Source organism: Oratosquilla oratoria, chromosome 33, assembly GCF_046742065.1.
Source record: "Oratosquilla oratoria isolate Oo_2021 chromosome 33, ASM4674206v1, whole genome shotgun sequence".
Classification (NCBI taxonomy): domain Eukaryota; kingdom Metazoa; phylum Arthropoda; class Malacostraca; order Stomatopoda; family Squillidae; genus Oratosquilla; species Oratosquilla oratoria.
Genome location: NC_134809.1, coordinates 31,162,026 through 31,175,155, shown reverse-complemented (window position 1 = coordinate 31,175,155; position 13,130 = coordinate 31,162,026). Strand labels below are relative to the sequence as shown.

Sequence of the window (13,130 nt, the reverse complement as noted above, 5' to 3'; positions counted from 1 at the left end):
GAGTCGGACAAAGTACAAACCAAGGTTGACATGAATAGCCTTAGCCCATGGGCGTGGCGGTGGCACCCCTCAAAACTTGGGCCTTTTCACCCAGTATTCACTTTTGGGCCTGTGGCACCCATACCGTATCCCTGAGTGGTGTCAAATTGGACTCTACGGCAGCCCTGGACGCCCTCGACCTGTGGGTGATATGGCGGGTAAATCGGAGCAGGTGACAAAAATGACCATATGAATTTTGCCCAAAATCCGAAGGTGACCGATTTGGACCAAACTTTCCTCACAGGTAAAGAGTCGAACAAAGTACAAAGCAAGGTAGACATGAGCAGCTTTAGCCCAAGGGCGTGGCGGTGGCACCCCTCCAAACTTAGGCCTTTTCACCCATTATTCACTTTTGGGCCTTTGACACCCATACCGTATTCCTGAGTGGTGTGAAATTGGACTCCATGGCAGCCCTGGACGCCCTCGACCTGTTGGTGATTCGGCGGGTAAATCAGAGCAAGTGACCAAAATGACCCAAAATCCAAAAAATCTCAAAGGAGAAACCATATCAATTTTGTCCAAAATCCGAAGGTGACCGATTTGGTCCAAACTTGCCTCACAAGTAGAGAGTCGGACAAAGTACAATGCAAGGTTGACATGAATAGCCTTAGCCAAAGGGTGTGGCGGTGGCACCCCTCCAAACTTAGGCCTTTTCACCCATTATTCACTTTTGGGCCTTTGACACCCATACCGTATCCCTGAGTGGTGTCAAATTGGACTCCATGGCAGCACTGGACGCCCTCGACCTGTGGGTGATTCGGCGGGTAAATCAGAGCAAGTGACCAAAATGACCCAAAATCCAAAAAATCTCAAAGGAGAAACCATATCAATTTTGTCCAAAATCCGAAGGTGACCGATTTGGTCCAAACTTGCCTCACAGGTAGAGAGTCGGACAAAGTACAATGCAAGATTGACATGAATAGCCTTAGCCCATGGGCGTGGCGGTGGCACCCCTCAAAACATGGGCCTTTTCACCCATTATTCACTTTTGGGCCTGTAGCACCCATATCGTATCCCTGAGTGGTTTCCAATTGGACTCCACGGCAGCCCTTGACGCCCTCGACCTGTGGGTGATATGGCGGGTAAATCGGAGCAGGTGACAAAAATGACCAAATCCCAAAATCTTAAAGGAGAAACCATATGAATTTTGCCCAAAATCCGAATATGACCGATTTGGTCCAAACTTGCTTCACAGGTAGAGAGTCGGACAAAGTACAAAGCAAAGTAGACATGAACAGCCTTAGCCCAAGGGTATGGCGGTGGTACCCCTCCAAACTTGGGCCTTTTCACTCAGTATTCACTTTTGGGCCTGTGGCACCTAAACCGTATCCCTGAGTGGTGTCAAATTGGACACCACGGCAGCCCTGGACGCCCTCGACCTGTGTGTGATACGGCGGGTAAATCTGAGCAGGTGACCATAATGACCCAAAATCCAAAAAATCTCTAATGAATTTTGCCCAAAATCCGAAGGTGACCGATTTGGTCCAAACTTACCTCACAGGTAGAGAGTCAGACAAAGTACAAAGCAAGGTAGACATGAAAAGCCTTAGCCCAAGGGCGTGGCGGTGGAACCCCTCCAAACTTGGGCCTTATAACCCAGTACTCACTTTTGGGCTGTGACACCCATACCGTAGCCCTGAGTGGTGTCAAATTGGACTCCACGGCAGCCCTGGACGCCGTCGACCTCTGGTGATATGGCGGGTAAATCTGAGCAGGTGACCAAAATGACCTAAATTCCAAAAAATCTCAAAGGAGAACCATATGAATTTTGCCCAAAATCTGAAAGTGACCGATTTGGTCCAAACTTGCCTCACAGGTATAGAGTCGGACAAAGTACAAACCAAGGTAGACATGAGCAGCCTTAGCCCAAGGGCGTGGTGGTGGTACCTCTCCAAACTTGGGCCTTTTCACCCAGTATTCACTTTTGGGTCTGTGGCACCCATACCGTATCCCTGAGTGGTGTCACATTGGACTCCACGGCAGCCCTGTACGCCCTCGACCTGTGGATGATACAGCTTGTAAATCTGAGCAGGTGACCATAATGACCCAAAATCCAAAACATCTCACAGGAGAAACCATACGAATTTTGCCCAAAATCCGAAGGTGAGCGATTTGGTCCAAACTTTCCTCACAGGCAGAGTCAGACATAGTACAAAGCAAGGTAGACATGGACAGCCTTAGCCCAAGGGTGTGGCAGTGGCACCCCTCCAAACTTGGGCTTTTTCACCCAGTATTCACTGATGGGCCTGTGTCACCCATACCGTATCCCTGAGTGGTGTCAAACTTCACACCACGGCAGCCATGGATGCCCTCGACCTGTGGGTCATAAGGCGGGTAAATCGGAGGAGGTGACCAAAATGACCCAAAATCCAAAAAATCCCAAAGGAGAAACCATATGAATTTTGCCCAAAATCCGAAGGTGACCGATTTGATCCAAACTTGCCTCACAGGTAGAGAGTCGGACAAAGTACAAAGCAAGGTAGACATGAACAGCCTTAGCCCAAGGGCGTGGCGGTGGCACCCCTCCAAACTTGGGCCTTTTCACCCAGTATTCACTTTTGGGCCTGTGGCACCCATACCGTATCCCTGAGTGGTGTCAAATTGGACTCCATGTTAGTCCTGGACGCCCTCGACCTGAGGGGTGATATGGCGGGTAAATCGGAGCAGGTGACAACAATGACCCACAATCCAAAAAATCTCAAAGGAGAAACCATATGAATTTTGCCCAAAATCCGAAGGTGACCGATTTGGTTCAAACTCTCCTAACAGGTAGAGAGTCACAGTACCAAGCAAGGTAGACATGAACAGCCTTAGCCCAAGGGCGTGGTGGTGGCACCCCTCCAAACTTGGGCCTCTTCACCCAGTATTCACTTTTGGGCCTGTGGCACTCATACCGTATCCCTGAGTGGTGTCAAATTGGACTCCACGTTAGCCCTGGACGCTCTCGACCTGTGGGTGATATGGCGTGTAAATTTAAGCAGGTGACCAAAATGACCCATAATCCAAAAATCTTGCCACACAGGTAGAGAGTCGGACAAAGTACACTTCAAGGTAGACATGAACAGCCTTAGCCCAAGGGCGTGGCAGTGGCACCCCTCCAAACTTGGGCCTTTTCACCCAGTATTCACTTTTGGGTCTGTGGCACCCATACCGTATCCCTGAGTGGTGTCACATTGGACTCCACGGCAGCCCTGTACGCCCTCGACCTGTGGATGATACAGCTTGTAAATCTGAGCAGGTGACCATAATGACCCAAAATCCAAAACATCTCAAAGGAGAAATTATATGAATTTTTCCCAAAATCCCAAGGTGACCGATTTGGTCCAAACTTGCCTCACAGGTAGAGAGTCAGACAAAGTAGAAAGCAAGGTAGACATGAACAGCCTTAGCCCAGGAGAATCACAAGGGGATGCAAAACAGACTGCCAAGCCACAGAAGACAGACCAGAACGCCAAATGGGGCAAACCAGCACTCCCACCCCGCAACGCATCACCAGCTGTGGTCCTGCAGCCGGCATTACCCCAGACAGCCAGGAAAACTCCGTGCCTCAAGCCAGCAACACCACCCGGGAACCAGCTCGACCTCCTGTGCAGGCTCATTAACTACCTTGTCAGGGTCATCAGTAGGCTCCTGCAGAATCAAGACACAGCCCCCACAAACAACGCTGGCCTGCATGCCTTATTCCTGATGGAGACAATGGGCACCCAGCTGGAAGACCAGCCCACACCTACCACCAACCCATCCCCCGACAGCTGTCACACAGTGAATATTCACATTCATGATCGAGCAAAGTAGTGATGTAAACACCCTGAATATCCTGCAATGGGACGTGCAGGGGCTAAGGAGCAAGAAGCACAAAATCCAGCAGGCAATTATCCAAGATAATATCAAACACCAAAAATAAACCCAATGAAATCACAGCTGCCAATTTTTCTTAGCATCTAATGAAAATTTTCCAACCACACCATCAACTGCCACAGCAGGTACCTATTGTTGGTCATAATTGTTTTATTTATATATATATACATACACCAAAAGACCCTTTCTTCCCCACAAGGGAGGTTTATAGAAAGGAAATGTGTATATTGAGGGAATTATTATGTATATATTTCCCTCTTACTCACTGGTGGGTACAGTTCTTACCTTTCTCACCAGACGCCAGGCAGTTGATTTCAACTACTGTCAGTCGTCAGCCTCATCATCAGACGCCTCCACTCATCTCGATCCTCATAAATTTGTTCATTTACTTCTTCCAACGTTAAATTTCTTCCTTCTAAGTTCTTTTTCACACAGTCCATCCACCTTTTCCTGGGTCTTCCAACTGGCCTCCTTCCTCTAGGCTGCAATTCCAAATACTTCCTTGGATATCTACTTTCCTCCATTCTTTTCATATGACCAAACCATCTCAAGTTGTTTCTTTCTATGATTCCAACATGTAACTCATTTACCAAAAATTTGTATGTTTAATAAAACATGAGAGATACAATATAAATAGTTTTTGTATAAAAATTGTACAACACATGTTTCAACAATAACTTAACAACACTGAAAAATTAATCCCATTTGGATTTTTTAGTCATTAACTGTTCCGTTCCATCTTCTGCTATCGCTACGTACACCTTCTTTTCCCGATATTGTGACTTCATGTCATAATAACAGCATTCTGGAAAAGAAAGAAAAGTAAATGTAATAGCTAATACATCTAGTCTTGTCTTAATTTTATAGAAATTCAACCCAGTATCATAAAGCAGACAACTGAGTACTATAAATATCAAAATATAACACTTAAAAAATGATGATCAAAAACAGGTTTTTCAAGTCTTTGGATCATAATTACATTTTCATAGCTGTACAAGTACCAAGGGGAAATAGCTCATGGACAAGTATAACTACAATAAACCCACCCATATCCAAACTAACTGGATTAAAGCGTGTTCAGATTTGTGTATTTTTTAGAAAAGTAAGGTAAACTTATCCCCCTCCACCCTCAGTCACCATTCTGCTACTCCAGTGCTAAATTTTTCTTTCTGAAATCATGTGATAATAAATGAAGTTCAGATACTGGCAGTTCTAATATGAAAGTGATTATGAATGTAAATGAACGTAAATGAAAATTAAACAGGCTAAAACTCTAGAATGCCCAAAGAAATTGTAGGAAACCACAACTTCATACATACATATACCAAGGCTTTTTCCCCCTTACAAGGGGGGTAGCCAAAAAGGAAAAGGCATAAAATCATTCCCACCCATTCCATACCTGAATACACTCCACACCCCTCCACCTTCCCTCTTATCTTAGCACCTCCTGGATGACGGGTCATCCCTACACCTTGTCCACTGCCCTGGGTCAGAGGCAGTGTCGCAAGACACAGCATATCCACAGCAAGGCCGCTTCATACATACAAGCAGGAATAAAGTGCTACTAACAATCCAAACCTATTAATATACCAAGACTTCTTCCCTTTTATAAGAGAGAGGGCCTGAAACCCAAACCTCAAAGTATTTCAAGAAAAGAGAAACCAGCCATGACCATTAGTTCATAAGTCATCGAAGAGATCTAGTAGACCTGTCCTAAGTGAGCGAGTAGAGCAGTGTAGTATAAAATGCTCTGCATATGATGGTTACATTCAGGTCATTTGATATCTGTTATCTGCCCAATTCTGCATTGGTATTATTTCAACTCAGGGTGGTGACCTAGACATAGGCACGCCAGTGCAATTCTAGTCTATCTTAGGAATGATCTCTCTGCTGGGTAATATATTAAGGGGGTCTGGTAAAGTACAGCGGCATCTCAGAATTCAAATGCCATCAGAAGTTGAACAACTTGGAATCTGTACAATCGCTCCTTCATGTGATCTCCTCTTAGCATCCATTCCCAAATGTCCATTTCTCATTACACTTTATAATCCACCAAGGCATTTACTTGGTTCTCTCAATCTACATTCTACCTCCACTCCTCCCTTTACTACCACATTCACACCCAAGTATCTAAACCTATCCACTTCCTTATCACTCACTTCCAATTTGCTGCCATCCTCTCTCCTAGTCCATCACATTACTTTTACCTACATTTATTTTCAATTTCCTTCTTTTCCACACCTTCCCAAACTCTGTCACTATCTTCCTTAATCCCTCCTTTGATCCTACTACAGTGCCTGTTTATCATCCATTCACACCTATCTCTTAACCTCTCCTTTCCCTACTAAACAGACATTCCCCTTTCATCCAAGGACACCTTCACCCCATCCTTTTCCCAGTCTTCCCCTCATGTTAACTCTATCTAGCTCTGCTTTCCACACATTTTATATATATAGATATTTTTTTACTAATCTTTCTTCGCCCATTCTTTCCTACAGCAGCGTACTATGTTCAGGTTACCATCCATCACTACGACAATACCATCACAGAATAGGCCAAGCCACAAAAGCAAATTACCCCAGACATAACCATTACACAAAAGACACTGAACATGTTAGCTATACCCACACAACACTTCTTCCTTGAGTAACTTATGGGCCACTCTGGTGGATATTGCCGGTTACCCGAGACCTGTGTCTCCTGCAAGAGAGATCTGGAGCAACAGATCAGCTGATACAGAAAAGGACCCATACTAGTGGAGTTCTGATTTTTATTCTCCAATTATTATACTTCGTTTTCAACTCGTGTATGGTTCCAACTTGTCTTCTATCATCTAGACTCTTCCAGTTTATGCACCTGTACAAAAAAATGCATTTTTCCACATCTTTGAGATATGTTGTTGACAACACTTCACCCCATTATTATACAACACATTAAGGAAAACTGCACTGTACACAATTATACACAACATACACTCTATATGGGATTTATGGAAAAATCCCATTCCAGCTATGGCATCCCTTGAGATGGGAATGCTCAGCAAGACAGTCTTGGGAATGACAACAACAACAATACCCTACAGTAGTTCCATCATTTGGCAAAGACTATTGATGTAGAGAGGAGAATTGTCTTCATTTTCAACTCATGTATGGTTCCAACTTGTCTAGACTATTCCAGTTTATGCACCTGTACAAAAAAATGCCTTTTCCCACATCTTTTGAGATATGTTGTTGACACTTCACCCCATTACTATACAACACATTAAGGAAAACTGCACTGTACACAATTATACACAACAAGAACACAACATACACTCTATACGGGATTTATGGAAAAATCCCATTCCAGCTATGGCATCCCTTGAGATGGGAATGCTCAGCAAGACAGTCTTGTGCATGACAACAACAATACCCTAAAGTATGTAGTTCCATCATTTGGCAAAGACTATTGATGTAGGGAGGAGAATTGTCTCAGTTTCATTTTCCCCTATGGTGTATGAATAATATCCTCAATGTTTTTAAGATAAGATAATTTCCCCACACACATTATATGGGGTTAAAATTTGTAACTTAAAAGAAAAAAATGCTTATTATGACTTACCGGCTTAGCATACAACTCAAAATTGACAACTTTGAAAACATTGGTTGTTCTAATGGATCTGATACCATCTCCTGTGTTGGCTGTAGTGGCACCTTTCCCTGGATTTGCCGACTCTGTACTTTTATCTGACATTGGTCTTCAAAGAAAAATCTGAAACAAAATAAAAATATCATAAATTTATACCAAAGAAAAAAATATTTTTTCTAATTATTGTAATCTTGAAAAATACAATGACGTGATAATACTATATTTTTGTATATTGCAGCTACTACAGTAACACAACACACTCTCACGCAGCAATAATCACAACAACAGACAATCTACCCTCAAAAAGACAACAAGCAAACACACTCATAAATCATTTTGCACAGACGAGCCATCTCACTTCTCACCCTGACGACCGACGCACTATTCGATGTAAGAAAAACTTTCCTACAGACTCAGACTATACACTCTTCATAGACAGTCAGACAAAACACATAATACATAATCTCAAGCACTCATCCGCCTGTGGCCCTGATAACATAAGTAACATCCACCTAAAACACATTGGACCACAAGGTATACACGCACTCACAAACATTGCAAACTACAGCTATTCACACAACACTATACCCGACATCTGGAAGCATGGTAAAATAATCACCATTCCAAAACCGAACAAAGACCCAACAATCCCAACATCGCACCGCCCAATCACACTTCTCTGCACCCCCTCTAAATTAATTGAACGCCTAATACTTAAACTTGTCACACCACATATTCCCCTTGCCGACTCACAACACGGTTTTAGGCCACTCCACTCCACAAACACTCTTCTGATAAACCTCACACAAAGAATTTTAGATGGCATCAATTCAGATAGGCCCCACCACAGACCACTTCTTATAACATTAGACATTAGTAAAGCTCTTGATGCTATCCCCCACCACAACCTAACAAATAAAATATATAACACAGACATGCACAATAACACCAAAAGATGGCTGGCCAATTATCTGGCAGGTAGGAATGCTTATGTGTCATATAATGGCCAATCATCGCACATCAGAAACATTAGGAATGGAGTACCACAGGGCTCTGTTCTATCCCCCACGCTCTTTAATCTATACATGCATGACTTACCCACACCAGACACCTCAGAAATACAAATCTCTTCCTACGCAGACGACATAACAATCACATGCACACATCGTAACACAGACAAAGCTGCAGAAATAATCCAGCCATACCTTGATACACTCAACACATGGTTCATCACAAACAGACTCAAAATATCTCCAACCAAATCTACAGCAACACTTCTCACCAACTGGACAAAAGAACACAAATACATACCTCATCTCTACATCAACAGCACTCTAATACCACACACAAACACACCAAAAATTCTTGGTGTAACATACGATACATCCATGTCTTTCAAACAACACATCACAAACATAAAAAACAAATGCACACCTAGACTTAACGCACTTAAGTCAATCACTGGAACAACATTTGGACAAAACAAAGAAACTAATACAACAATATACAAACAATGCATTCGCTCAGTGATGAATTATGCGAGTCCTGCATGGGCTCCTAATCTCAGTGAGACACACCACAACACCCTTCAAATCATACAAAACAAAGCCCTTAAAACAATTACAGGCTGCACAAATACAAAACCTACAGACCATTTACACCATGAAACAAAAGTCCTCAAAGTCAAGGACCACCTCGACATGACTCATGAGAGGCACACAAACACTTGCTGCAGCCACCACAAACACATCACACCTGCTACACTACATAGCAGAACACCCACACACACCAAGAAACATTAAAACAACACTCAAAGTCCTGTATCACACACAGATACTCTCTTCTCTTCCTCCACAACCACCAAATACCAGCCTCCGGAAACATATTCATAATCATATCACTCACCGCTCCATTAACACACTGAAAAACAACACACTGCTGCATGCCAGACCCCCTGATATCCACCCTTCTGAATCCTCTCTCCCACGAAAGGACAGAGTCCACCTGGCCAGACTGCGATGTGGCCACCACCCAGCACTTCTAAGCTACCAGAAGAGGCTGGATGACCGCTTTGTGAACAGCTGCCCAGGATGTAACACTTCACCCCATACCATACAACACATAATGGAAGACTGCATTATACACAATCATGCACACAAGCAACACAACATACACTCTATAAAGGATTTGTGGGAAAACCCAGTTTCGGCTGTGGCATTCCTTGGGGAGACGGGACTGCTCGGACAGACAGTCTAGGGAACGACAACAACAACAACTCCCTTTCCACCCCCGTTGTCCTCCTCACCTCCTCATTTCTCACTCTATCTAGCCTAGTAACCCTTATCATACTTCTCAGGCACCTTTATTCAAACACAAAGAATTATGAAAGGGATGGAAGTTCTCAATAGAGACAACCTATTAAAACGGGACAAAAGAGAAACTAGGGGACACGAAAAGAAACTAAAGAAAGACAGTTACAGAAGAGACATGGAGAGAAAAAAAAAAAAAATAGCTCCCACACAGAGTGATTGATGTCTGGAACAAACTGAACAGAGAAACATTGAATGCCAGAACTATACACGATTTCAAGAATAAACTGGATGTGGAGAGATAAAAAAAACGGGTCACTATGAGCATAGCTCCCGTCCCGTAAAATACAACTAGGTAAATACATTCATACTCCTCTCTTATGTTCCATGTTTCTACCCCATATAGTGCTGTTGGCACAATCACTCCTTCACACAACCTTCTCTTAGCATCCATTCCCAAATGTATATTTCTCATATTACACTTTTTAATTCCCCAAGGCATTTACTTGCTTCTCTCAATCTACATTCTAACCTCCACCTCCACTCCTCCATTTCCTTCAGTCTCCCTTAATACCTCCAGTCTGCTCCCACTTTCTCCACTTGTACATCTCATCACCTTTCTTTTACCCACATTTATCTTTAACTTCTTTTGCACACCTTCCCAAACTGTCACTAAATTCCTCAGTCCCTCCTCTGATCCTGCGAAAAGCACAGTGTCATCAGCAAACAACAACTGGCTTATCTCCCACTTTTCTCCATTTTCTTTAACCATCTCTAATCCCTGATCCACAACCCTTACATTTACCTCTCACATCACCCCATGTATAAACTGAACAGCCAAGGCGACATAACACATCCCTGACAAAGTCCCACCTTTACCTCAAACTACTCTCTCCATTTCTGATTCTAACACAAGCTCTACTACTCTTGTAAAAACTCTTGAATGCTTTTAAAAGCTTTCCTCCTATCCCATATATCTGCAATACCTCCCACAGTGCCTTCCTGTCTACCCTGTCATAAGCCTTTTCCAAATCCATAAAAGCCCAAAAAACATCCTTACCTTTTCCTAAAGTTTTCTCACATATCTGTCTTACCACAAAAATCTGATCCATGCAACCCCTACCTGTCCTAAACTCACACTGTTCCTCACCAATTACTCCCTCTGTTCCTCTCCTAATCCTCTCAATCAAGACCCTCCTATAAGCCTTCCCAACTACACTTAACAAACTAATCCCTCTGAAACTAATGCATTCGCACTTGTCCCCTTTTCCTTATAAAGTGGAATTATACAGTACAGACATATAGAAACAAAAATCAAATGTTCATGCATAGAATTCATATGAAAATTATATTACTCAGTCATACACTAGAATTCAAAACTATACACACTACCAGCTGAATGTTAAAAGAAAAAAAAATCAGCTTACTACTCCAGCCTATAAGGCCTACCAGCAGTGACACAATATATCAATCCACACACAAATACTCATTCACTCAGATCAAAGAAGTTCTACAAGACAGACCACTCAATAATTTACCCCTCCAGACATCAGCAGTCAGCACCAACGAAAAATACTTCTCAAGAGAAATGGTAACCACACTGGCATGATTGCAATCAGGACACCGTGACCATCTAGCAGTAATACAGTATCAGCACATATACTATATAGGCTTGACAACAGAATCAAGCCGCCATAGATCCAATTACCACATAGAAGACTCTCTTACCTACTCTATTTGCACTCTACAAGATCGAAGTTGTTATTTACTTTATGGCCTTTATCAAATTTATTTTATGACCGTCAAATTATGTAAGTTACACAAATAACATTTTGTGACATGTTTATCATGACAGCAAACTACATTTCAGGGATCCTTATCCATTTTCATACAAGAGCACCTTCAAATTACTTTTTCTATTTAATGTCAAGATATTCAACGCTGCTAGCTTTATTTCCCACTTCCGGAATCCTGCTCTTGGCCCTTGTCCTTGCTTAACTTATTGCTGAACTGTATAACTATTAAATTAGAAAGAAAAACTAATTTGATGACATGATATAAATGTCCTTTTGACATAGTAGGCTATGTGTTTGCTTGAATAATAGAAAAAATACAAAACTATCCCGAGAGATAGGAAAAACCTAATGAAGAGAAGAACAAAATTAAGAGTCAAACTACAAAAGACCAACCATCTACCATCCACCACCAACATCCAAAATGAACTGGAAGAAATTGAGAGAAAACTCATCCAGTCTCACAAAGATCAGAGAGCCCAAGAAGAATTAAGAGCCATCTCAAACATCCAAGTGAACAGCAAGTTCTTTTATGCATATGCCAATAAGAAGCTAAAAAATACACCATCCATAGGACCACTTATAGATCCAGCTGGGGAACTCGAGAGTGACCCAACTGAAATGGCAGAGTTGCTCAGACTGCAATATGAAAGGGTGTTCAGTGAACCAAAGGACCATATGAAGGTAATGGATCCACATACCTTCTTCAATGAACACCAGGTGACGCCACACCAACTATCGTCAGTAAAGATCTCCACAGAGGAGATAATAGTGGCCATTAACGAGATGGCACCAAATGCAGCAGCAGGACCAGATGGGTTCCATGCCCAACTGCTAAAAAACTGCAAACACCAACTAGCAGTACCCCTGAAACTGTTATGGGAAATGTCCCTACAAACAGGACATGTACCACGAGCCCTCAAAAATGGCACAATTACCCCTATACATAAAGGGGGTAGCAAAGGCATTGCCAAGAATTACAGGCCAGTGGTATTAACATCCCATCTAATTAAAATTATGGAAAGGGTAGTGCGGAAAGCCATCGTTGAATATCTTGAAACAATTGAGGCATTCAACAATGGCCAACATGGATTCAGACAAGGACGTTCATGCCTCTCTCAACTACTTGCCCATTATGACAAAATACTAGATGACACCAAAGATGGGGACAACGTGGACGTCATATACCTTGATTTTGCAAAAGCATTCGATAAGGTGGACCATGGAATCCTTTTGCACAAAATGCGAGCACTTGGTATATGCGGAGCCCTAGGCAAATGGCTCCACAGTTTCCTATCCGATAGGATACAGCGAGTGAATGTACAGGGTACTTATTCACAGGCAAGCAGGGTTGTTAGCGGTGTCCCCCAAGGAACTGTCCTGGGTCCCCTACTATTCCTCATCATGATAGGGGACATAGACAGGGACCTTAAATACTCTACAGCGACATCCTTTGCCGATGACACGCGCATCGAACTGAAAATACGTACGCGACAAGATGCCG

General features: G+C 42.8%; 1 protein-coding gene across 2 annotated transcripts in view; it reads right to left on the bottom strand.

Annotated features, from left to right (window-relative positions):
- Positions 1–4,590: 4,590 nt before the first annotated feature.
- Positions 4,591–13,130, bottom strand: part of LOC143017829 (uncharacterized) — a 108,513-nt gene continuing 99,973 nt past the window's right edge. For both annotated transcript variants that reach the window (XM_076172765.1, XM_076172763.1), the window contains 2 exons: positions 7,498–7,647; positions 4,591–4,702 (listed from right to left, as the gene is read on the bottom strand). In XM_076172765.1, the coding sequence (XP_076028880.1) occupies positions 4,687–4,702; positions 7,498–7,647 (166 nt within the window). In that variant the 3' untranslated portion in view covers positions 4,591–4,686. The remainder of the gene's footprint in view (positions 4,703–7,497; positions 7,648–13,130) is intronic.